Source organism: Gadus chalcogrammus, chromosome 13 (genome assembly GCF_026213295.1).
Source record: "Gadus chalcogrammus isolate NIFS_2021 chromosome 13, NIFS_Gcha_1.0, whole genome shotgun sequence".
NCBI lineage: Eukaryota > Metazoa > Chordata > Actinopteri > Gadiformes > Gadidae > Gadus > Gadus chalcogrammus.
In genome coordinates, this window is record NC_079424.1 from 9,925,624 (window position 1) to 9,953,401 (window position 27,778).

The 27,778-nt window shown below is 46.6% G+C and overlaps 1 protein-coding gene across 1 annotated transcript; it reads left to right on the top strand.

Moving 5' to 3' along the window:
• Positions 1–312: 312 nt before the first annotated feature.
• LOC130401981 (disks large-associated protein 4-like) lies at positions 313–27,602 on the top strand. Its single transcript, XM_056606039.1, is given in 18 exon segments — positions 313–901; positions 904–1,007; positions 1,010–1,126; positions 1,128–1,329; positions 1,361–1,581; positions 1,969–2,028; positions 2,031–2,185; positions 4,862–5,037; positions 6,407–6,417; positions 6,645–6,713; positions 6,715–6,898; positions 16,971–17,406; positions 17,461–17,536; positions 18,749–18,837; positions 21,182–21,756; positions 23,222–23,313; positions 24,794–25,012; positions 25,948–27,602. Coding segments are annotated over 18 exon segments (3,594 nt in total). The 3' UTR covers positions 26,167–27,602.
• Positions 27,603–27,778: the final 176 nt, after the last annotated feature.

The window sequence follows — 27,778 nt, forward strand, 5'->3', positions numbered from 1 at the left end:
GATTCACTCCACGAGTCACTGGAGTTAGCAGTAAAGCACCGTATCAAGACAGCCCCTGAATGTCAATGCAGACAGACTTTACCATTCAGGTCACGTTCGGTGGAAGAAAGACCAAGGCATCCTATGAAGGAGAATTTCTGATAAGAAGATATTTGATGTGCATGCATATGTGTGTGTGTCTGTGTGTCTGCGCGTACGACTCATCTAATGCTTGTGTGTTTTCTCCTCCCTCCTAGGACTCACCGCCAAACCCACTGTCTTTCTCTCCCGGGTCCGGGGATCTTCTAGAGGGCCGGGCCCCTCCCGACTACCATGAGAGGGTTGGGGGCCAACCGCCACCGGCACCTGTCCGACTCCTGCGATCCGGCACTGGGGCACCCGGAAGCCATGTACCCCCAATCCCACCAGACCAGCACCCTGCCGCGCAGCCCCTACCTCCTCAGCCCCGCCACCATGGACCACTACGGCACCATGGACCCCCACCACTACACCGCGGGCAACCCCGTCTCCCTGCCCTCGGACCTCATGCTGCCGCTCAACAACCAGCTGTCCAACAGCAGCACCTTCCCCCGCATCCACTACAACTCATACGACCAGTCCGACTTCTCCCCGCCCGGGGGGGACAACATCGGCGGGATCAGCACGGGCACCCTGGGCACCTCCATGTCCATGGGCATGGGGATGGCCAGCATGGCGGGCATGGGCGGACGGACGGCCCTGATCAACAGCGGCTCGGCCACCATCTCGCACCACCACCACGCGTCCAAGAACCAGGCGCCGACCGCCAACATGCTGGAGCAGTTTGAGAACCAGCTGCCGGGTGGCCGCGACGGCTTCAGCACGCTGCAGTACCACCGGGCGTCCGCCGCCGCCGTCGCCGCCGACGCCAAACAGCGCACCGACAGCCCGGGCGCATCCGCTACATGCTGCACTCGGTGCAGAAGCTCTTCGCCAAGTCCCAGTCGCTGGAGGGCCAGCACATGAAGGGCAACGTCAACGGACGCTCGGGCTGGCAGCGGGGGGCACCTCCTCGGGCACGGAGGACGGCAGCAAGCAGGGCCGGCGCTCCAAGAGCAAAGACCGGGGCACCAAGTCGGAGGGCCAGGCCAAGCGGCGGCCGCGCTCCCAACATGTCGGGCTACTGGAGCTCCGACGACCTGGACAGCAGCGACCTGAGCAACTACCGCAACCCCGTGGCCATGATGACGGTGGGCCGCGCCTCGGGCCACGACAGCCAGCCGGCCCAAAACCGCTACATCCACAGCGGCTACAACACCATCAGCTCCTCCAAGAGCACCAGGAGATGCGCTACCCGGCCCTCTCCGTGGCGTGGGCGGAGGTGGTGGTGGAGGAGGAGGAGGAGGGGGTGGGGGCGGAGGCGGAGGGGGGGGAGGTGGATCGCTGGGGATACACGACAGTGACTTCATGAAAGGGAACTCCTGGTCCACGATGACCATGGGCCAGCCCAGGCAAGTCCTCCCTCCCTCCTCCAAGATCTCGGCCACCCTTGACCGATCCATGCTCAAGTCCAAGTCCTGCCAGCCAGAGCTTACGGGAAACTATCTGCAGGTGGGTCGAAGGGTGAGTACCGCTCAAGTTCTGGTGTCATATTTACATGGACGAAAGGCGTATGATCGGACCACGCTCTATGATCCAGTAGGACAGACGCAATTCAGTGGGATGATGGGGCAGGTAGGGGGATAGCCATCTTGGTCATTGATGTTTACAGGTGGCTTGCATTAATTGGGGATCGAACACAGTAGTAAAGTAAGGGTTAGGTATAAGGTACAATCAAAAAGATACACCAGTCAGCCACTCTCCCGACTCCAAATGGGGAAAAGACTGCCCACTTTCCTGCCCGCTGTTCGATCACATTGCCTTTACCACAGTCACTGAAGCAGGGGTGTTACCAGTGCTGCGGCCTGTCTTGGTGGTGAACGACCTATATTTCCATGTCCTGCCCAGCAGGGAGACTGGAGCAGCACCCTGGGCCGGGTGGGCGGGGCCCAGGAGATCCCGTGTCGACGCCTATGCGCAGCGGCAGCTACGTGAAGGCCATGGGCGACATGGAGGAAAGCGACGACTCAGACGGAAGCCCCAAACCGTCGCCCAAAGCCACCGCCCGCCGCCAGAGTTACCTCAGGGCCACCCAGCAGTCTCTGAGTGACCAACATCCTCCGCGCAAGTAAGACCCCCACCCAAACACACCCCCTCGACCTGACACTGAAGTGGGGGACTCGACGGGGAAAAGCACCATTTAATATAAGAGATAACCTTCACACGGCAACAAACTGACAGCAAGGGACTGGGAGTACGTGTTAGGGCAATAAACATGTTACAAAAAGTACCCACACCGATCCACAATATGTTACATAGTTAACAAGCGACATACCCCCATTGACATTTGCGCAGATAGAGAACGAGGACAAAAGCACCGCACAGGGACACACACACCCACAAAGGACCTTACTTAAAGATGTGTGCCATGCGGCAAAGAACCCATCATGATCTTGACATACTTATTTACATGACCTACTTACTGTGCACACAGATTCACCTGGGGACACACACACACTTCAACACTCACTCACACACACGCGCACTGAGACAAACAAACGCATACGCACACACACTGAGACAAACTAAACACATACAAAAGCACTTGCACACAAACAAACACACACACGCACGCACTCAGGCAGGCACTGAGACAAAAGTACACGTGCACTCAGACTAACAGACACAAACAAACACATATAAACACACACACACATACAGATCACATCAGACACTCACACATGCACACACTCCGTCAAACACACACTTACACGCACACATACACAGATACTCAGACACACTCAGACACACAGCACTCACACACTCACACACTCACTCACTGAGACAAACACACACATTCGCACACTTACACAGACACACACACACACACACACAACACACACAACACACACGCTGAGACCAACACACCCTCCACCCACACAGAGAGCAGCTCAGCAGCCGACCAGGCTGTGCTTACTCACGCGTAGTATTCGGCCGCGTCAAGCTCCCTGCCAACCTCCACATGCCTGGGTCATCATCCCTACTACGGCTGAGCGGCGGTGGGCCCAGAGTGAGCCTAGAGTGGGCGACTGGCCCCGAGTTCCACCGTCTGTGGCTGCATGAGAGGACACGCGCGCGCACACACACACACACACACACACACACACACACACACACACACACACACACACACACACACACACACACACACACACACACACACACACACACACACACACACACACACACACACACACACAGATATCTGCTGTTCACTGATTCTCTGACTCAATGGACTTCATGGATCACATGCTCCCTGAAGCACACACACACACACACACACACACACACACACACACACACACACCACACACACACACACACACACACACACACACACACACACACACACACACACACCACACACACACACACACACACACACACAGGGAGTCGACGCACAGCAGGTCGTAGAGGAATAGGCTTTTATTCCTTTTTACTGTTGTTCTGTTGTTGCTTTGTTGTTGTATATTAAAAATAAACAGCAATGCTGAGTCGATCGTGACCCTGGAGATGATGCGGGGGACGTTACAGTCTATTGTTTTCTACCTTTGCTTCTGCACTCAAATCGCTGATGGATTAGCTATTCGATTCCGCAATTGCAACCTAAAGACACAACTGTAATTTTCTCATAGAATTGTTCAATTTATCGGCAAGAGCATTTCTATTTAAGTGTGCATCGATTGTTTAACCTTGCTCCAACTGCCGACCCCTGACTTGCCTACACCCCCGCACCCTCTCTGTGGTCCGCTCCGCCCTGACTCAAATGAGCAGCCGAACCTTGGATTACAGCATGTTGCAGGGGGAGCTGGACGCCCTGTGGTCTCCCCTCCACAGTGTGTCCTCTCGCCACCATCTGGCCAGGTCAATGAGCAGGTCAGTGATTGGCCCGTCAGCTGCTCCCTCCAGGAGGGGGAGGGGGAGGGGGGGGGGGCTGCGGTGCACACCTCGTCCTCTTTGGTCACAGGACGTCCCATCCGTCACCCCCACGCCCAACGCCCCACGCTGCACCAGATGCAAATTGAGATGTAAATTTCGGAAGTCACCGCGGTGTGAAATGCCATCCTCATATGCCGTCAGGACGCCCCCGAGCTTCTCAGTACCATCTGCTGGGGAGGTTTTCAAGGTGGACAAAGACAGTGTCCTGCGTCCTGTGCCTCGTTGACTCCCTCCTTCCACTAGCAAAGTGTCAAGGAGGATAACCTGCAAAGCCAACATGCGTCATGTCGCTGTCACTGTATGCCAACAAAGAATGAGAAAGCAAAAAGAAGTGTTGCGGATTGGTTTGGTGAAGGAGTTTGATCCGAACTTTCTTTGACTTTGGCAACATGATGGAAGCTGGTAGAAATGCATTCATTTAGCGCAAATGTAACTAGCTTGCCGCGAACGCTTCGACGCTGAAGTGGTAAACCGTCAAATCTAGATTGGAGAATGGGGTCTGGTTGTTCCACATTCAGTGCAGTGATTAATTGTGAGTTGCAATGAAAGTACTGACACAGAGGATGACCCATTTTTCCTCTCTTTATTTGCCTTGTTTTCAGAAGTTTTGATTTCTGGCTCCGCTGGTCATTTCATACTTAGGTCTTTGTACCTTTTTTCTTTCCTCGTTTTGGCTTTTAGTTTCCACGTCTGTTCGACGGGACACATGTAACATGCATCGGGTGACATGCCTGTCTTGCTCTACCTCACACGCTTCCCTCTGTCTTTCCCCCCCGGTGGTCTGTCTGTCTTTCCTTCCTTCCAGCTGTCTTCCGTCTCTCAGCGAGCTCTCCAACAACCGCAGCCTGGACAACCTGGACTGCATCGGGGGCCCGGGCTCCTCCTTCCCCCGGTGGGATGACGACGACTTCAGCCAGGCCTGCAGCACCCTGGGCCGGGGCAGCTGCCTGGGACAGGTCAGCCCCCTCCACGCACACCGCGGTACAGGAGGGCGAGGAGCCGGGGGAGTTGAATCTATGCTCTCGGCCGATCTCCTTTGAATTCCTTTGCTTACTTGATTTATATCGCACATAAATCTTGCCAAGAAATATATATATTTAGAGACATGCTTTAATGCCACCGCGATGAGTTTACTGCGTCGTTGTTGTTATGCCCCTTTGCCCTTTTGCTTTTTGTATCTTTTCTGCACTAGTTATTTTTACTCGGGTTCAGACTGCGTTCATTCTTTTTTGACTCCCTTGCGAGTAAAGCTGTAAACCTTTTCACAGATATCAGCGTGAATGGCATCATTAAAAGTTGCTCCAATTCGACAAAAAGAACCATCCTCCCATCTGCAGATCTCTTTTTAATGGACTGCGCCCGAAGCTGAGTGACTGATGCTTTCAGATCTAATTTGTCCACTTATACCAGAGCAATTAGCCTTCCACTGACATGGTTACCATAACGATCAACTAATGTTCTCAATGGTCTATGATCTCATTCAATGGGGCTATCACAGGCTTCGGAAGCTATCAGTTACATAAAACATTTGGACATGAGCATTGACGAATCTTTGAACATAAAAAAATTCAAAGATAACTTTTGAATTCATATGCTTCTATATATATTTGGATTATTGCACATAAATATTATGTGTAATCATAAATACCAAACCAAAACCTAGATAAGTTCACTGCAACCCTCATCTTTAAAAAAATGTTAACACTCCTTCTTTCCTTCTTCCTTTCTTCTTTAATTTCTTACTTTCTTTAAAAAATACTTTACCATAGTTTAAACGCTGTATTAAGAGTCAAGAGTCGAGACAAAGAAAAAGTCCCTCAGGGCTGTGTCTCTGACTCTAAAGACAGCAGCCCTTCCCCTTCATCTTCCCCTACCAGCCTCACCAACAACGCTGCATCGTCCTGTTTTGATTTGCATGCATTCGAACATCCTCTCCCCGATTCTCTAACCTCCAACTTCTCTTGGAAGTCTTTGCTGTCTGTCAGGTGTGAGCCTGAAAGAACAGGGTGAGCGATGTCGGCGTTTTTTGCTTTCTAGTCGAGACATCACACCTCTTCATAGCACAGCTTGAAGTGTGAGGTTGGCAGTTTGAAGGTAGACCTGAGCAGCAGCATGATAGGTTTCAGTGGGACCACCTAAAGGTGAAACCCAGGTCGACACTAATGGAGCGCTGCACTTCTTCTCATCCACCGGGGTTTTAAGGTGCTATAAAACCACACTCCTCTTGAAGTTTATTGCACTTTGACATATGTGCTTCACAGATTGAGATCCTTTTTTTTTTTAAAGAAGAGACAAGTCTGCTGGTATGACGGCAAAGGTTTTATACTTGTAAACCGCAGTGGTGTAGTAGACCGTGTGAACGTAGTCGCACAACATGATAATAACCCCAACGGGAGCCCGGTGTTACTTCAGTGTTCCACATCTCACACACACACACACACACACACACACACACACACACACACACACACACACACACACACACCACACACACACACACACACACACACCACACACACACACACACTGCGGCCCCTTTAGTAACACACACCCCCTCTCGCCCCCTCCCCCCCCCCCCCCCCCCTCAGCTACGGGACCTGGAGATGAGCCCGCGCTACGAGGACCGCAGCTCCGACTCCACGTACCGGGACTCGCGCCCCGCCCTCTCAGGACCAGCCGGAGCCCCCCGACCTGCCCATGCCCACGTGCTTCCGCTCGCGCAGCCACAGCTACCTGAGGGCCATCCAGGCCGGCTGCTCCCAGGACGACGACACGGCGTCGCTGGACTCGGGGTCGCCGCCGCCCACCGCCACCACAGTCCACACCTACAGCACCAGCACTGGTGAGGCAGCACCACCCCACCCCCACCCCCCACACTAACAAAATGGGTTCAGACGGGGGATCCCCGTGAATCCCCATTCGTCTCTTTCTGACCTGGCTAGTTGTAATCACAAACAAGACGAAGAAACACGGCTCAATTAAGAAGAAAAGTAATTAGAATTACTTTGATTTCCACACATTCTAAATTCTTCATTCGCTAATGATTGCTCAAACAAGCAACAATGGCCCCAGCTGTAAAAAAACATGCACTCATAACTAATCCTATTCCTCTCTTTGCTGAGGACTGCTTAAGTGTTTGTGCTGAAGGTGTTATTGAAGAACATGTGCGCTGTACAATGGCTTTGACTATCCATGACTCATGTTTATTTGAAGTGGCTCTGATGAAAAGGCTCTTTGTTGAGTTAATCAGAGTCTATGTGTCTCGGGCAAGATAGTAATAACAATAAGACATGCACAAGCTGAAGGAAAAAAACAGCCGTAGGAATATATAATGAAGTTGAAAATAAATTGTGATTGATAATCTGAACGTGACAAACTTTTCGATTACGAACGAAAATAATCATTGAAATGTCATGATCAATTATACAATAAAAAAACATAAAAACATTGAATAATCCACTGCTGCTACCTTAGTCACCGTAGTTATCATAGTTTCCCCGATGCTAGAGTCAGTCCTTCTCTAGACACACACACACACATACAAACACAATCACACACACACACACACGCACACTCACACACACAAACACATTTTGGGCTTGGTTGCGGCCTGCCCTTACTCACATCAGATGACCTGGAAAGAGCAGTGGTTCTCTGCGCTGATAGCCAGGGGCTTGGACAGAGGCCCCAAGGAGAAACAGCTTTTACTACTCCTTCAGCGTCTGTGGGCGGACAGACTACTAAGCGTCCCCTCACTGCCTGGAAACCAAGTGGGGTCCACCCGCTTTTCTTCTCCCCCCTCAAAGGGACTACTCAAAAGGATTTGAATTGCATAAGTCACATAAAATATTGAAGTGATTGTCGGACATTCCCGACTGTCTTCGTTGAATAGAACAGCCTGTAGGCTCATTTCCATTATGTTTGAAACGGGACAGTTTTTGCCAGGAAAAATTAAGGAAGTGACAGCCCGCCCTAGAATAAAAAGAAGAGCTAGCTTTAGCCAGTCTATATTATTATGTAGTTAGCTGCTGAGAAACTGATACTTCATAAATCAACCAACCGGCTCCGATCACAACCTGCAAAAAAAGACAGTGTTTTGCTTACTTTGACTGTTGTAACCTTTATTTCTGTGTTTGGAAATTGTATTTGGTTACATTATTGACATTTGTGTGAAGAAGGTTATAACTGAATTGTTAAATAAATGCTGGCTGTTGTTTCTAAAACATTGGTCCTAGCAGTTTCTCCTCCTTGTAAATCCGAGTCTAGACAGGTGTGCTATAAAGTACAACCATTCATTGGAAGTATGAGGGCATTACAGGGCTCTTCATGGGCCACAGAGACATAACCTACATCGGGTCAGGGATGAGAATTCATTTTTGATTCTTACTGGTGTAATTTAAAATCTAATCTGGCAGGTAAAAAAAGTATTCATGAAATTACTAGTAACCAGAATCGAATTATGTTCATCAGTTTAAAAAAGACTTATATTTTAGTAAATCTAAATATGTTGCAGGAGATAGTCTCTCCCGACTAAATCATTTTGGATTGAAACCCCAAGTTTCGGTAGTCTACCTGAAGGCGACGCATGAGCAAGGTACCAACCTAACACCTAACTGACATTTAAACGGCCACTTTGGATTAAAAAAACGCTGCAGAATGACCAAATTGATAAGCTCTATGTGTATATTTTGACATATATTTTTGGGATTGGGTTGAATATCCTGTGGTGGGTGATACAATAAATAGATACATATGTAGGCTATGGTAATGGGCTTTTTTAAACAGCACAACGTTTCAGGGATTTCAATGTGTCACATGCACATCTCTGGCTGTAGCAGAAGAGAGAAACTGTGGAGGTCCAAGAGGAATAGTCCTCGTTGCAACTAGAACATATGGGCAAAAAATGTTGGAGTTCATAAAGCAGCAGGATTATAAAACAGCCAATAATATGATTGGATAATTAGATGTTTCTCTCACTCAATTGCTCAATATTAGATGAGGTTTTTTTTTTTATTGGACGTCGAATGGTCGTCGAATGGATTCGAGAATCATATAGTTCGACCAATTACAATTACAAAATCGGTGATCTTTGTGGTGGCCCCCTATGGTTGGATCTTCGACTCGAGTTCGTTTTGTTGTACGGAATGTCAACCACCAGACGGCGCTAACGAACAGATATCCTCTGTACGGGAGCCGATCCGCCACGCCTCCCTGTGAGGAAACAGTAGTCCAAACACACACACCGCACCACGCAGTGCACTCCGGCTATTCTTCTATGCTGAGTAACAGAAATCCTGTTGACCCCGGCTTGCCAATTGTCTGCAATATTTGTATATTTGACATTGCTATAAAAATTGGCCGGAGTTGTTTTGAAGTGCGTCTGTCTGCAGGGTAAGTGTCTCCACTGTTGATTATGTATGTGATGATTATACTCGGGAGTTTCATGATGAACAAAATAGTGTTTTCGTTTTAATATCAGCTGACTGCACACGCACCTCACGCTTGGACGCTCTTCATGTCGCCCGCAAGGCCGTTTATATCTGCGTCTAGTGAAGAAGACTTTTAAACCTTTGGCACTATGCCTACGTCAAACTCAGAAATAATTATGGAAACAAAAAATAACTTGTGTATCCTCTTAATGTGGATTAAAAAGAGGATAACGTCAAGTCTCGTTCAAATGTGTCAGGGTGTTCCTGAGTGAAGCTCGGTTGCTGTTAATGTTTTTCGAAAAAGCAAAATGCATCATTTATAATTAATCTTATTTTTAATTTTTGTTTCTAATGATTTCGCGTGTGTTTGTGTTACGTAGGTGTTTATTTAAGAATATATACTATGTAGGCCTACAATGCATTGGACTTTCACTGAATTAAGTGGCTGATTTAAAGGCTTTAAAGGCGTTTGGTGAACCAGAGCGCATGTTTCTTTAACTAGATAATCATCAAAATAAGCTGGTATATTTGGTAAGAAATAACAAACAAGCAAGGCATGCTTTAAATATCTTAATAATTTCCAATTACATATTGTTTTGACTGTTTTCGCAACCTCTGTTTGTTGTTTAACATGTACTTGCTATATACTTTATAGATGATTCGTCTTCTATAAAGCTGCCAGTGCTGACCTCTCCTGGTGGCGCTTCCTCTTGTCATGAGTACATGACAAGCGGTTTTGGCCTGAGAAACGTATTTAGCAATGATGACATCTCTAGGATTAATTCCACGACTTTATCCGTCTCTCTCACACGCTAAAATATGAAACGTGTTCCCAGTTTGTTGCTCATAGCTGTTATTAGACAAAAAAACAAGGAGCTAACTGTTCACTTTGGCAACTCTGTCATAATGGTTAACAATGGCCCACCGAGTGCAATAATGATAAGGCAGGAACAAACTGAACCAAAGCTGTGTTTTGGCAGTCCGATGCGAGGCTATGCACAATAACATAATTTCCCTGAGCTGTTGAGTAATGATGCACTGTTTGGAATGGTCTCTGGGCCTACATGGAACAATGGACACAGTCATTGTGTTCAAAGACTGTAAATTGCTCAGCGAGGGAATTAACTCATATAAACTGGTCAGATAAACTTCTGACCACTGTGTTCTGTACTGGCTAAGGCCTGCATCCACATTGATCCAATAAATCATTGATGCTTTCACTGGTCCAAAACCAAGCGCAGATTTTCCTTAAGTAGTCCTATGTGCTCATAGTGTAGCCCAAACTTTTATTTCTCACAGATCTGTATAGAATCCATATCCAACTGCTTTGGATTGTGAAATATCCTGCCAAATCAGTTAAACAACAGCAACATATTGAAAAGCAAAGACAACTTTAGCTTGGCTGTATGTGTTTGTTTGCCTCTTGTTTTTATCTTCTAACACAATTATCTGTTATATTTAAGTATATGCCTGTGTCAACATAAAGCTCCATTGAAATAGTTTTCTAAACAGTTTGCATTGTCATTGTCAATGATGGATGGATTTCCCTTTCCACAGCCATATGTAATGTTGAGACCTTGACTGCAGAACATCATTTACATGTGCTGATGTTAGTATATACAGTCATGCAATCCTGCTAAGTGTCCTTTATTTGCGCACTCTTGACCTCGTTTGCTTAAAAAGGTTGGTTTATTTTTACTCGCACTGATCTGGCAAGAAGCAAAAGGGTACAGCTTGTCAAGGGTTCAAATCCCGGACAACCCGGTTATGTTGAAGATGACGCCGATATCTTTGTACTTTATTATTTTGCAACCAAGCAACAACCTGTTGCAGACTAGCTCATCAATTTCAGTTAAACATATTGTTTTTGGCTTTCGACAGACTTTTCTTCTAATTGAAGGCAGAATGCCATATCCAGTTAGCTCATCGGCCCCTTCCAGTCCTCAATTCCCCAACATTTCCATATGATTGCTCTGACATTCCGATTTGACTGTGACCTATATGGGACAGAGGGAGTGAACTGCAGCACATTTTCTCGCTGATTAGTCCCTACATGTTCCTGTAGAAATACCTGTCCCTCTCCCATCATGATTACCAAGAGTGTCACACATCAACTAGATTCAGTTTCTGGTTTCCTAGTTGTAGTCGCCAGATAAATCAGCGGAAAGCCGACACGCATGCAGCATCGACCCGGGCCAGAAAAGCAGCTGTTTAGTGGGATCCTTGTTAGGAGCAGGGTTGTGTGTGTGTGTGTGTGTGTGTGTGTGTGTGTGTGTGTGTGTGTGTGTGTGTGTGTGTGTTTAACCCATGTAGGAAACCGCCTTTGAAAACCGGGTGTGGAGAAAGTTTGACTTTGAAAATAGTTAATTAAATGCATCCATGGACCAGGGAAAAATCATACTGCTGCAGACCTAATCTGATGGAAGAGCCTGCCTTAAATCTGTATTCCTTCTGACTTGTGGTGTGCTGTCAATAATAAGTTCCCAATGCTTCAGTATTAAAAATGAGTGAACGGGTCAACCAGAGATCCCCAGACTGTTTGTCCTGCTATTAAATGTGGTTCTCCTGCCCTGAAAACGCATGATGGTAAAAGGCCTGCGGTGCACAGCTCTGCCACTGTGGTCTAAAGTACCATCACAACAGCGAAGCCCACTCAAGATTCACTGGAACCATTTGGCAGTACATGGCGACTTGTTGCTTCTGTCAAAAATGCTCAACCCGTTGCACAAAAACAACAAGTCAGAACAACTCGGCCATTGTCTTGGATCAGGCTGGAAAACTCCCTGGTCTAAACAGTCTTCAGGTCTGTTTAGAAGATATGTCGTGAGCTTGAGTGGCTGGCATGTATACCTGTTTACAGTTGGGCTTCAAGGCAGATAAATGACAACATGATTCAAATCCGCTCCTCGCTTATTGCAGTCTATTAATTTTTTGGGCATGAAATGTCAGCATCGCTGTCATGGCTCATCCGTGTCAACTGTCAAGTGATGCGTGTACATCTCACAAAGAACATTGCAGGAACAGACTGTTCACGCTCTTCATTTCCCAAGTTACCCCGGCAGAGTCGATACTTAATCTCCCATGCAACGTCATATGTCAGTTAGGAACCCTTTTCTATGTAATGTATTCAGTCGAGTTCACTTGTTTGTGCCTGTGTGTCTGTGTGTGTGTGTGTGTGTGTGTGTGTCTGTGTTTGTACTGTTCCACCCCAAGGGGTTGAATCCTGTGCAGAAGGATGAACTTGCACACCTGGAGTGACACACACGCACACATTGCCCTGGTGGCTAGCGCACACACACCCACACACACACACCCAAAGCCTACAAAGTCACACAGAGGAGCAGGTGTGCTGTGTAGTGATAAGGATCGAAAGCGTTTGATGACAGCCCCAGTCGTTCCCACGTTCCTGACTCAGGGTTTGTCTGTGCAGACCCTGGCTGTCTGTCAGTAGTTGTTCCCTAGTGTGATGTCCCACGCTGTACGTTGCCACAGGCTAGCAGCAGGTTGAGGTTTTAGACTGAGGGCCTGAGACGGGGAGCTTGAGATCATGAAAGATGTGGTTATAGAAGCTCTAAGGGCCCATTTGGGGATCTGGTAGGTCTGATGGAATAAATTGCAGGGGTGTTGTTCTGCCGTTTCTTTCAGCCAACAAGGCTTTTCTTGAGCTCTCTGTTTGTGCAAAAACAACAAGGGTGCTTAGTGTCTGTAGGATAACAGTTTAAATGTGTTGGAGATCTAATCAATTTTGACAACAACAAAGTCCTCATTGTGGAATATATGTTAAAAAGGCTTAGTGCTGAGGGAGATACAATATATGCGTTTATTCAGAAGCAGTCACGTTTACCTCACTTGCATTTAACATAGCCAAGCTGAGCTTGGCTATGTTAAATGCAAGATGAATGCCATCAGATGAACCTATGGAAATATACAGGATTTCCACTTCCATTTCAAAACACAGCATGTGGTTCAACCAACTGCACTACAAACAGTGAAGATTGGTTTTCTGACAAGATTCTACAGTCAAAGACAGACAAGCCTTTCAGTCTGGAAGGTCACATTAGTTTTTCCAACATATAAAACGAGTATATCAGTACAAAGATGTTTGCTATTTGTGTTTTTAAATGGGATTTGGTTTCGTTCTCAGATCACTTTGAAGCATCTCTTGTTGATGTTGACAATAACCCCTTCTGCTCATCTTTAGATGTATCCCACTATACTCTTATATCATGGCTCCAGAAGGGCCTGTCTAGCCCAGGTGCCAGAATTCATGCTGAACAGGAGTCAGTTTGCTTGGCCTGCAACACAGCCTCCCTCTCACCTTGTATGGTGGTTCAAATCAACAGCAGAGTTTAACCACCAAGTCTTTTGAATAAAATTTGAATTATCAATTGACGCGATCAAATGATGAATATCACTGATACCTTGAGCACGTATTGTGATATTATGCGTATGTCACGCCAACGAATATGAAGCACTATGCTTAAACCTGTTCCACTGGGCTGTCACAGTGGTTTACTGTGCAGGGGAGGGGACGTCAACTCACAATTTCCCAAAGCTTTTTTTTAATAGATAGGACATTTGGTTCCCCAGTTTGTGTGACTGTCTCATTGGCCCTGCAGATAAGTTGCAAATCACAGTGATTGAGTGGCCTCACTGACCCGCATTATACCTAATATCTTGAGTCTGGCACAACGCGGCCAGATATAATGGACCCCGGCCAGCACACAGGGGAGAGGATAACAAGGAGCTTGGCTGGAGCTTTTTCCAAGCTCTAATCGACTGGCTTCTCTCTGTCTCTGTCGCTGTCTCTCTGTCTCTTTCTCCCTCTCGCTCTTTTCCGGCCTACTCACTCACTCCCACTACCCCTGTCCCTGGGTTTTTTGGCAAGATGCTGTCTGCAGGACTTTTATGGGCTGTATGTAAGCCTACATGAAGGTCTCCATTGTGGAGACTATTGGCATACAAATTTTAAGCTTGTAGATCTGCCCACATGGGACAATTGTATATTTAAGAGAGAGAGCTATGAGGTATATAAGTGCATGAAAAACATTCATATTGATAGAGCAATGGAGGTCATGTTTTGTAACTTTGGATTTCATCTGGTCGACCTTGGAAAGTGTGTGTGTGTAATTAAGCAAGCTGCATTCAGTTACTTCATGTTGGAAAGCTTATTCAATGATCTACTTTACAGTATCCTCCTGACTCATTAATTACCAATTAATAAACATTACTTTATGCCGTAATAAGCATTAACTAACATTAATACAACAGTTAACTAATGGTCTAATCATTTACTAATTTTGTTTATATTTACTAATGATGATTGTGATTTGATTGTGACAAATGAACTAATGATGTTCATGTTCACTAAGATGATGGTGTTTATGTTATGATAAATAGTACAGTTTTTCTCAGTCGCTTTGGTACATTTCTCGAATCATCCTCAACATTTGCAAAACAGTAAATGCATTTCTCAAAATAATTCTTACAAATAGCAAAACACCATGGATTACCTGCAAAAGACAGTCTCTTGCTCAAAATCCTTAGTTCATCTATCAAAAGTAAATATTTGTGTCAATGAACATGTCAGTGCCATCAGAATGAAAGGTCCTTGTGGCATTGTGTACGGATAAGACAGTCAAATTGCTTAGTCATGTTGTCAATATAACAGTGTAGAAAGAAAGAAATTGTATTCTGGAGGGATGCGTTATGACTTACTATGGCTAAAGTTTTTAAGACAATTATTGTAAATTGTAAGTTACACCTTAGTGTATGTGGGAGATTGATTGTAAGAGACTGGACAAGATTCACATTTACGCTTTTGCTGTTGGTACTGTAATTTGTTGACAGACCATGTCATTACTAGAAATGTGAACATAGGACAATCTCTTTAGGGTACATGCATTGCTGTAGGAATTACAGTGCAGTCTTCCTACACCTCCTGACATTCCTGTCTGTTGGGCCACAAATTCTCCTTCTCACGCAGACTCACTCCTCTACCTCTTCTTCTTCTCTCTGGCTGTTGACCCCTTCCAATTCCTTGTCCTTCCATTGTCAGACAATGTAACATTGTGTTGTGCTCCAGCTGCTTGTCAGTTCATGGTTCATGAGATGCACCTTTGAGCTATTTCAGTAAACTGGTTGATCGTTGGTCGATCTAACTTCACACTTTTCCCTTCTTTAGAGAAAGTCATGATTCACATGGTAGCAATTTACAAATACAGGTTTAGACAGATTTAGAAAGAAAGTCTAATGGAAATGTATAGAAATATGCTTGACACATTATGACAACTTGTTCAACCATATTGCATGTAAGGCTTATGCAATGAATTAATGCATAAATGTTGTGGGGGTGAAACTATTCAATAGAGACCATTACAATAAATTGTGATCAACATGACATTAGCAATTGATAATGTAAGAAAGAGCAGAGAATTGTACATAATCATTTGCATGAATGTACCAAAGCATTTGCAACTTGTTCAAAGACATGAGAAACTACCTTTTGATGTGCACAAGTAACACAATGATGTGAAGATTGAACAGGTAGTTTTGAGAATTTCAATTCTGATCTGAGAAATCTACTAAAGTAACTGAAAAACTCATCGAGAAAAACTGTCATTTGGATTAGGGTTAACTCTAACCCTAACCCCTATGCTAATGATATTTAATAATGCTAATTGGTTAGTGAACCCCTTAGTGTATACCATTAGCATTGAACAGCAGTACATTGAAAGCAAGGATAAAGACATGAAGCGTAGAACAGCAAGTCTTAAGGGAACCTGGGAGACTACAAGGTGTGTATGTGGTTGGGTCCTAACGGGTTTAACCACTGACCCTCCGTTAGTGCCGGCCTATGTGTTTGGTTTTATTCAGGACAATGGCACTGCATCGGAGAGCCATGGGCCATTCTGTTCCCAAGGTCACAAAAGTCAAACATCCCATCGTCCTGTATATGTGTTTTGTTAATTCAGCTGTTGTTTTAACATCCGGCAACTTTTTACCCTTTTACCCTTACCCTCTCTCCAACCTCTTCCAATATGCCTCTGTCTCTCTCTCCCCCTCTGTCGCTCTTTCCCTTCTGTCTCTCTGCCCTCCCTCTTTTTCTCTCTTTCTTTCTTTTTCTCTTTCTTTCTTTCTTTCTTTCTTTCTTTCTTTCTTTCTTTCTTTCTTTCTTTCTTTCTTTCTTTCTTTCTTCTTTCTTCTCTCTCCTTTCATTCTTTCTATCTCTGTCTGTGTGTGTCAATATTTCTGTGTGTGTGACTCTCTCTTGCTCTCGCTCTCTCTCTCTCTCTCTCTCTCTCTCGCTCTCGCTCTCGCTCTCGCTCTCTCTCTCTCTCTCTCTGCGTCTCTTTCTCCTCCGTCTATCTGATCCTCTGTATCCGTCTCTCTCTTGTATCTGCCTGTATCCGTCTCTCTCTGTCTGTGTGTGTCTCTCTATCACACTCTGTCTCTCTTTCCTCCTGCTGCCCCCCTCTCCTCCAGTCTCCACGTGTATCACCACCAGTAAGCGGACGGCCCCGCCGCCGGTGCCCCCCCGCACCACCTCCAAGCCCTACAGCTCGGTGACGGTGCAGAGCAGCACCGAGTCGGCGCAGGAGGACACCTACCTGCAGGACCTGCAGGACCGGCGCTCGGAGGCCACCAGCCAGTCCAGCCACGCCCACAGCAACTCGTCCGACAGCCTGGACAGCAGCCACGCCAACAGCCTGGCCCGCGGCATCCCGCGGCCCCTGCAGACCATCACCGCCGTCCCCGTGGCCCTCGCCCGCGAGCCCTACGCCTCGGCCATCCTCGGAGCCATCGGCGTCGCCGCCGCCGCCGCCACCGCCAACGCGTGCACCGACACCAACGACGCGCGGTCGCACTCGCACGCACACTCGCACGCGCGCGCCCACTCGCACGCCTCCACCGCCGTGCAGCACGACCTCCCTCCCCTGCGGACGGGAGGCGGAGGCGGCGGCGGCGGCGGCGGTAAGGGAGGACTGCTGGGGGAGGAGCCTCTGGTGGCGCCGATGCCCAGGAGGAAGCTGTCCTCCATAGGGATACAGGTAGGGGACACGGCCCGCCCGCCTAGGTGGCTGTTGGTGCTTTGAGTTGAATGCTGGTGGGTGGGGTTCAGCTGGGGTTGACGACAGCAGTTTGTTTATTGGTTTACTTAGCTGGGACAATGCACAGCTCATTGAAACAGAGGATAACATCTCTGTCAAAAGGGAAACCTAACAGTGAAGTTGGTGTTGTTCTTAGCAGTGTATTTTCTCTCTGCCTTAAAACGTTTGGTCAGGAATAAACCCAGACTGTGGTTTATTTCGCTCTTACCACAGTCGGCAACAATGATTAGATATGTTACCGTCCTCTATAACGTATTTTTAATGGACTTGGATCAGCTGAAATACAATTGATATATCGGCTGTGCTTGGAGCATAATGGTTTTACGTGTCACGGAAACATCTGTAATGGACGGTCATTTGAAATGTCGAGTATGTAGTGCATTGATTCTGACCTGTTAAGAGCCAGAGGTCTCATGTTGTTGTAATATAATGCATACCATTGGAATGTCACTGACCAACCAAAGTTCAACAGTGCCATGGTATAATCCTCCATAAATATATGGGTATCTATGAGTCTCAAGTGAGCTAACTACACTACAGTGTCTGTAAATGGTCAATAATTCTTAACTGAACATGCAACCTCCATCGCCTGAAAGGCTGGGCATGTGTATATTTATCATTCCCTTTGGACCGCAATTTTCCACTCTATCTTCTGTAATAACAGTGGTCTCCATTTTCCAAATCATTTGCATAAACAAAACCGTCTCCTAAGGCCATTAGACATTTACCATTAATTATGATATTGAGAACGGTTTCTGGGAATATTTGTCCATTTGATGGAACCGATTTTCTTAATGCTTCCCCTAATAGTCTTCAGACCTCACCACTAAGGTTAGTGTTGTCATTATACAAGACCAGTCATTTGTAACTGAAAGGGGACGTGATAGTGTACTGAATGTGTTGTTCGACTCCCAGCAAAAGATACTACAAGCTAAAGAGAGGTGAAGGCCTGCCCCTTTACCTCATCCGTGGGTTTCGGAATTCCCTGTAGCTCACATACGCTTAAAGCCTCTGATGAAAGACAGTAAATGGGTATTCATTTGCAGGGCACAACGGTTTGGTATAGCACTGGTATTTGACCAATGGCTATAATATAGATGATGCCTTTTATGGGGTTAAAAGGTTATATTTGTGTGTGTGTTTACCTCTCAGGTGGACTGTATTCAGGAGGTCCAGCGAGAGGACTCTCCGCAGCTGGCCCGGTTTCAGTCCATCGGTGTACAGGTGGAGGACGGCTGGCAGTAAGTCCACTTCCTGTTGCCGTCATTACACCTCCTCTTCCTCCTCGCACCCTCGTTGTGAGGCCGCCATATTTAAGCTTCTCTCGACCTCTCCCCTGGTCTGGTAACCGGGGAGCCCGTTTTCCTCAGAACAGATCTCGAAGGCGTTGATCACCTTGGTGCAGTTCATCACTTCTCTTTAAGGGAGGGCCAGCTGTTCAGTGTTTCTACTGGTCTCCTGGGTCTTCTGTTGAATGTATCACGCTTTGAAGTCTTTGCGTGTCGCGCTGCCCCATGTTTGTAGCAGGGTCGTTGCAATTACACCACGCAGATGGACATTTGCTCGGCACTTCCTCCCGATTTTTCCTGTCTTTGCATGATAGACCTGGTTTTGTGTAAATAGTAACTGCTTTGAGTATATTTACATTTCTCCTGACTGAACTTTGCTCAAACCAGTTCCTGTAAAAATAATATTTTTTTTACGGAATATATGAATGCCTACTGTTTTATTATATTTGCCCATTTTTGTTCTGTTTGTTTTGCATATATGCTTTGACAATGCCCTTTTTTGTTGTGGCTTAGCGAACCCCTAACCTGCCACTCCGTGCTCCTATACTTGTTATAATCTTTTTTTCTGTTTGTATTTATAATATTTTTACCTCTGTGTCTACCTACTGTATCTCACCTGTGTAGATGTCCCTGCGTGTCAGTAGGGAGACACCTTTATCAAGGTCCCGGAAGCCAGTCAATGGTTAGCTCTAGTTCTCATTAAAGCCCGTAACTCGAGCCCTTCTACCCAGCTGTTGGTGTGTGTGTGTGTGTGTGTGTGTATGTATATATATATTTATAGTCCAAATCTTTTACAGAGCGAAATAATTGCTTGGTTTGTCGCTAAACACAATTACCAAGTCTTTACTGAGAATTAACAGCGATTATGTTGGTATTATGGTATATGAATTGCGTGTGGAATATGTTCTGGTGAGGATCCAAAAAGAACAGACAGGAAGTCAACAGACGACAGCAAGTCCACCGCCTAACGTGAAAGAAACCGATCCATCCGCTTGCAAAGTATACATGAATCTCTGTATCCACTATCAGGTCTGGTGAAGAGTCTTGTTCCCGTAGTTAACCCACTAACCCATAAACTTGTCAGCTGTATCCACTCGGATAGACTCAATATTTACGCGCCACAGGACCCAAACCCAGGAAAAAGAGCTCACAAGAAGACAGAATAGTAGATTACAGGAAAAAACATCAATTCGCTTGGGCTGGGGAATAATCCAGAAATCTCCTTACTTGTGATGAAACACTGCAGCGCCCTCTTAAGCCGGGCCATTACTTGGTTCATAAAAAATACTGATTGAAACCGAAAAGGAATGTCAGCTGATTACCGATTACGGTTTCTACAAACTGCATTACATCCATGAAGGGTGGGGTTTCACTCAGAGAATAACCTGAACACCATCTTGCTTTTCGTTTATTCATGAAAAAAGAAGCGGCAAACTAGCACAGCCAGAGAGAAGCTAAAGAATAGGCCAGACCATTTCAAGAGAGGGAGAAAAGCATACTGTGGACTAAACAAGGGACTATATCCCCCATGATGGATTATTGAAGGATCGCCAAGTCCTCATTGGAAATACTGGATTCAGTAGATGGTGGGGGTTAGGGGAGGCGGAGCCATACCAACTATCCGTCATACCCTCTCTTACTTACACAGTCGGGCCACACCCCCACCCCCCCCAACCCCACCCCCAACCCCCCCCCCCCGGCAAGACAGGCTTATACTCACCTGGCTGCCAACCACACCTCACACCCTTGACATCTTGTAACATCTCCCGAGGAAGGCTGTAGAGTACACGCCCAAACGGTGGAAGGTAATCAACTTTTTCCTTAGTCTTGTTCTTCTTCTACTCAGAATCTGATTGCAACTTTCAATGACCCAGCCAAAACATTTTGCCTGCATTCATTCATGAGGATGAAACAGACTGCAATGTAACGTGATAGACTATACTGATATACTTTGTGGGCATGCCATACCATGGCCTAGCAAACAATATTAACCACATTCTCTGGTGGATGGCTTTCCTCTGTGATTATATTGTTTGCATTGTTGTATTAGGTCAATGTTTACCATTAAAGATAAGGCGATACGGATGAGTGTTTTGTTGTGTAGTCGTAATAGATTTAATATGCTTTAGTAGTTTTCTCCTTGACTTATCTCTCCTTGCTTTGCTGGTTGCCCTTATCTTTGGTGTTGCCGTGGTTCATTTGGACAGAAAATGCATTAAAACCAGCATCTTCTACTGAAGTGCCCCGCTGAGACCCGACCGACACTGAGCCCCGCCGCGGTTCTCTTGTCTTCCAGGGTCGGCCACTCCGGCAGCATGGCCTCCAAGCAGGACTCTGACACCACGCCGGACCTGCCCTCGGCCGCCGCCGCCACCTCGCACATCCTGGCCTCCAGCAACGGCCGGGCCGCCGAGAGGAAGGTCATGGTGAACAGCGCCTGCCAGTCCACCGACTCCCAACGCGGGGGGAGCACCTCGCTGGACAACGGCGAGGGCCTCGGAGACACCGCCGCCGCCACCGCCGCCGCCGCCACCACCTCCTGCTCCACCTCGCCTCCGCCCCCGCCGCGGCAGATCCTGAACCGCTCCACCACGCGCAGCAGCTCGGACTCGTTCTCCGAGAGCATGGACCCCGCCCTGGACCCCTCGTCCCTGCCGCCGCCGGACCCCTGGCTGGAGAGTGTGAGCGTTGGGGTCGGAGGAGGAGGAGGAGGAGGAGGAGGTGCTGGTGGCGGTTCCGGTGGTGGGGGGACGCTGTGCAGGAGAGACGGCCACTGGTTCCTGAAGCTGCTGCAGGCGGAGTCGGGCCGCATGGAGGGCTGGTGCCAGCAGATGGAGCTGGAGACCAAAGAGAACCAGATCTCAGAGGAAGGTATGACCCCCCCCTACACACACACACACACACACACACACACCCCCGTACTTACCATTCTGCAGGCTGAGTTGGGTTGGAGCCGATAACGGGGGCGTGTCGTCTAGAGGTACGGTTATGACTTTTAGCTGGAGGCAGCTAAGCGTGTGTCTGCCTGCAGAACCTCCGGGGAAAGTGTATGCAAAATCAAAATCACAAGAGTCGCTTTGTATACAGGCAAATGCTAAATGTCAAAATACTAAACAGTATGGTGGTATATATTAGATCTAGTCGTAATGTATTTACAAAACGGTGAAACAGCAGAAAAAGGGTGGCCCATTTCTAACACGACGTCAAGCCAATTAGACTTCATTCCCATTACGACTTCCGAGTCCGAAGGATGAATATCATTATTCAAAAAATGAGGCCATATCCAAAGTTACTTGGCCCAGAAATGCTGCACGTCCAGCCATATCATTTGCAAATCCAAAACACCATTGTGTCCTCTTAACAAGCAGCAAAATGCTGGGGCTCCACCCAGACCCCAATGGGGGTCTGTCTGTCAATTCCGCACTCCCCACCCCTGATCCACAGCTCCGTCCAGGGGATGAGGGGTGGGGGATGAGACGGTAATACCTGGGGTTGCCACACAAGCAAGCCTGTAATCCCTCAGAATTACACTAATCTTGCCTGGAACTGATTAAACCTCCAGATTAGATTAGTGATTCAACATCAGTCTGGGAGATTCAACATGTCCATGCACAGATACAGAAAACAACAACACCTTTCTGCATGCATGAGTTCATATAATCAAACTAAAAGCTTGGTTTTGTATAAACTGTTGACGGTAGTCTGTGTGTGGGCGATGGTTATGGAAAAATCCTCCATTGTAGTTTAAAGCACTGGCATAGAGGTAACATTACGATACCATTAATTCAACGATTATTGGTAAGCTGGGACCAATGTTTTTTTCCAGTTTTGAGGGGTGCCTAGTGACTGACTGCAAGAAAAGAGATGGGCACAGACACTAGGCTCTACAGGCCTTGATGACTTTAAAGAGGACACCACCATCCAAAACACTGTAATCTGCCCCCACCATGTTCCTGGCAGCCTATGGAGGTTTTAAAAATACTAATGTCGTAGCTAAGCCAGTGTTGCACTAAGCGCTCTATATATGTATATATTAATGTATGTCACTGCTCTTCCTAAATCCTGTCGATGACTCCTCATGCTTTATACTTTTAAAGGCAACCGACTATTGGTGTAAATGATGATATTCTCTCACATTACCGTCTGTAGCTTTGTGCTAAAGCTATAGGGGAGCTCCATTTTCTCTCGTTTGGTAGGATCCAAGGTCCAGGTTTCAAAAGATATTGGATGGACAAATTTGAAATCAAAGAAAGGTGTGATTTCTTGTGTGATCCGGGTTTCTAGTGTGATCTGTGTTCTGGTGTAATCTGTGTTCTGTGTTATCTGTCCTCTGCAGTGCTGGGGAAGGTCCGTAGCGCGGTGGGGAGTGCCCAGCTCCTCATGACCCAGAAGTTCCAACAGTTCCGGGGGCTGTGTGACCAGAACTTGGTGAGTAGCAGCCACACAAGCACACGCACCAAATCACACAACACAAGGATTGAAGCAACACCATAGGTCACCAAGTTACCACGGCAACCATTTCATCATTACAGTTGGCTACTACTACTAGACCATCGTTCACACGTATATGGGTAATTAGAAGAATATGTACATATTTTCTCTGCATTTTGGCCTCCCGTCCATTCCGAAACTGCTGTTCAGGTCACTGAAAACAAATGTATATATTTTTTGCTGTCTATATGTATGGACCGGTGAAACAGTGCATTCGCTAAACAATGATATCAAGACCTCGCTTTACAGAGGGCAGTTGTTTCTCACACATCGAGCATGCGCCAGAAACCTTTGAACAATGGTGGAATTCGGGGTTGTTGACGTTTGGTTAGTTCGGTTCAGTTTAATTAAATTAACTGCAGTGTGTAACTATCAGCCTGGCATGCTTACTCAAGAGTTTTAAATCATTTTGGTGTATTTTCTATTACACCGTTGGTGTATTTCTTTGAAAATGGAGGAGGAAAAAATATGTTTTCAGATGCCTTGACTAGATGCTTTAATATTCAAAGCATTGCTCTGGGCCTTTCATCTCGGGACAAAAACTATCCACATTTTTGACCCTACTGAAAGCATACAGGAGTCCCTAAGACTCCTTCTAAAAAGTCTTGCCATCACTGCCTCATCTTCATCCAAGCCAGTAGTAGTGCAGTGTGAGCAGGGAGTCCGGCAGCTGTCTCGCTAACACTAGTCACAGGACCAGCTCCTACAGTCCGACACACTGATCTATTGATCGGGCTGACACCATGCTATTAACAGTCGTTTGTGTAGAGCTTAATTCGTCTCGCTGGGGCGCTGCCTATCATCGTTTAAATGATTTCCCGTTGCTCTAAATGAGTCACTGTATCATCTTATTTAAGCCTTTCTGGTGCTTTAACAAATAAGCAGCGTTGGTCACAGACAGCCTTACACAGCATATCGGCTGCTTATGAAAGGCGTCCAAAGGCTGTGTGATGTCTAAAATTAGAAGCTGCGGAAAGAAATTGTGTCGTATCGGTTTTTGCTGACTTTCTATATCGATCGCAGCTCTTTTTCTGAAGGAATAATTGCGAGCTTTTAATGTCTTATTTGTTGTTGTATTTGCCTTGATGTTGAGTTTAGTGCCTGCTTCACTTGATTTTATTGATCAACCCTTGTAGTGAACCGGTATCTCCTAACAGCTGCGGTGCCACAGTGCCATCTAGTGGTAGTTAAGGGGAGATTATTTCCTCTTTTTTTTATCTTTGTCTTTATCCAAACATGACTCACCATAGTTAAAAGGTGTATATTTATAGTTTGTTTCTGACTTAAATGGGTGGGTTTAAAAATATTTTTAGACTTTTTTTAGAGATTAATTTAACTCCAACTGTAAATATGACAACGTGACACATACAAACATACTTGACCTAACGTGATGGCGCGTGTCCCGGGTGGGGGGCAGAATGTGAGCGCCAACCCGCGACCCAGCCCCCAGGACCTGGCAGGCTTCTGGGACCTGCTCCAGCTCTCCATCGAGGACATCAGCCTCAAGTTCGACGAGCTTTACCACCTCAAGTCCAACGACTGGCAGCCGGCGCCCGGCTCCGCCTCCTCCACCGCCGCCGCCGCCTCCGCCGCCGCTGCTGCCACCACATCCGCCCTCTCGTCCCCTGAGCGGAAGGTACTTCCAACCCCTGCTGCCCTGTACCCTGGCTGGGGTAGGAAAGCCGTCGAGACCGGCCTCACTCCTCCCGCCACCACCACCACCACCTCTCAACCTCCACCTCCACTGTCTCCCTCCCCTCCCCTGTTTCTCTTTCTCTCTCTCCCTCTATCTCTCTCTCCCTCTCTCCCCCACTCTTACCCCTGTTCCCCCCGCTGAGGGCGAGCCCCTGATCAGGGCCAACCCCAGCCAGACATGATGGGTCAGAGAGGCCTCGCCCCCTCTTCACATGCATGGGAAATATATTTGAAAGGGGGCCGTTGGTGTGGAATGGTTCGTCTGTTGTGGTTTGTTGAGTTGTCTTGCATGTTGCAGTAAATTGTGTTGGAATTTTACTTGAGCATGGCTAAAATCATCCAGTAGAATCCAGCCCTATCTCTTTTGTGTGTGTGTGTGTGTGTGTGTGTGTGTGTGTGTGTGTGTGTGTGTGTGTGTGTGTGTGTGTGTGTGTGTGTGTGTGTGTGTGTGTGTGTGTGTGTGTGTGTGTGTGTGTGTGTTTTGAGTGTTTGTTCGTGTGAAACCTGAATTTGTCTGCCTATTTTTATATGCCTTGATTGTTCTTTCTTGATGTTGCTATGGCAATGTCGATGCCATGTCTTGTGTGCCGTGTGTGTTCATTGTTCATGTCTCACCAATACCATTGACGTCTCCAAGAAGGCCTTTCCCATAATAAAGAATTGATGGATTTCAATTCTGCAGCCGTGTTTATTGTGTATACCGTGAATGTCACTGTTTTAATAATTCTCCCGTCGTAAATAATGCCCTTTCTTCAATGTCTTTACAAGACTGAAGGAACACTAAATGACTGTCCACGTTGCATTTCCTCGCATCACTAATTCTTTCCCCTTTTTACTCTGTTCCTCCCTCCCCTACCATCCCTCCTCCCACCCCAGGACCAGGAGACGGGCAAGAAGCCCGCTAAGGGGCGACCGGTACTGGGCCGCGAGAAGAGCGTGGACTCGTCGTCCGCCTCGTCAGTGGAGAAGCAGCGGCAGGAGGCCCGCAAGCGCCTGCTGGCCGCCAAGAAGGCTGCATCGTTCCGCCAGAACTCGGCCACCGAGAGTGCCGACAGCATAGAGATCTACGTCCCGGAGGCCCAGACCAGACTATGAGGGAACCCCCCCAGGGAGAGGGAGAAGGGTGAGGAGGAGGCCGTCATCCATGGTGATGCTCTTATCTCAGAAGTTAAGAGGATTGTCAATGTAAGTTCTTCCCGACGCCTGGAGAAGAAACCAAACGGGAAAAAAAGATGGAGAGAAAAAAAATTAACAGAAAACAAAACGCTGCAGGGATATTGAGTTTGGGGGTCTGGGGGTCCAAGTGTGTTTAAAATGTGGATACCCACACAGTTGAGTCCTGATGACTATGGGAACTCCCTAGATCTAACACCTAAATGACTGATGACTCACGTTGTTACTTGATGATGAACACTTATTGTTACTACTATTGAATATCAACGATGATGAATAGCGCTGGTATTATTATCTCTCCTAAAGAAACTCTATTAAGACTGTTTATAAATATTTTATCTTGGCCATAAGATCTACTACTAATCAGACAGGGGTCAAATATGTGTGCTTTTCTGTTTCTCCTCTTCCTGTCTTTCCAAGGCCTTGGCTATCCTGTAGCTTTGCACAACACCACCTTCTGGCCATCACATGAATTACATACACAACAGATACACTAAGCTCAGTCTACTTTGTCTACCGTGTCTTTCTTTGTTAATTTTCTCACATTTGGCACGTTTCTATGTGAAGAACCATAATTATACCTCTGCTTTGCAATATGGAACTAAATTAGTGTTCAGAATCACGAAATAGAATAATGCTAGGTTTTTTTAAAGGGTGTATCCTTTCAAAATATTTCGATCCATGGTTTAAAATACTATGGAGGATACTAGGGCAGAAGATGTAGGTATATATTGAACAAAAGCATATCCTGCTGAAAATGTGATGACCAAGCCCAGCGATCCTATCAGAATCTCTGGCTGTAGCCATGCTTGCGTGTCCTGAGATTTCCTGGCACTATGGAAATAAGCTCCTTCACACCCTCTTGGATTCCTTTTCAAGTCTTCCTTTTAAAGCATTCTTTCTTCTCTGTGTGGAGATGTATGTTTTGGTGACTTGGATATTTAGTAGCAGCACCTTTCCATCTTTTTGTGAAGCATACAATGGGTAAATGCTTCAAATCGCTTCACCTTAAGATTCATATTTCAACTGAACCATATCACTCAATCCAATGCAAAAGTGTGTTGAGATTGTTTTTCATTATATTACTTTTTATAAATGCCAACCCCTAGTGGAATATATATTGATATATCATCAATATAACAGTATTCTTATCACTCTTCAGCAAGATTATCAATTTGCAGTTAAAGTTACTTTTTTGTTATTATTTCTGCCAAACAGTTCAGTGAAAGCATGGCCTGTCTTGGTCATTGCGCTTTGCCATCATTCATTCATATAAGCTTGTTTGTGAATGGGAAAATGTCGTAAAGCCAAAGACAAATTGACATCTTAAAATCAATATCATCAACACCATTATTAACTTCAGGCTTCATTGTTAAGGGTGGGTGGGTGGGTGGGTGTGTGTGTGTGTGTGCGTGTGTGTGTGTGCGTGTGTGTGTGCGTGTGTGTGCGCGTGTGTGTGCGCGCGTGTGTGCGCGCGTGTGTGCGCGTGTGTGTGTGCGTGTGTGTGTGCGTGTGTGTGTGCGTGTGTGTGTGT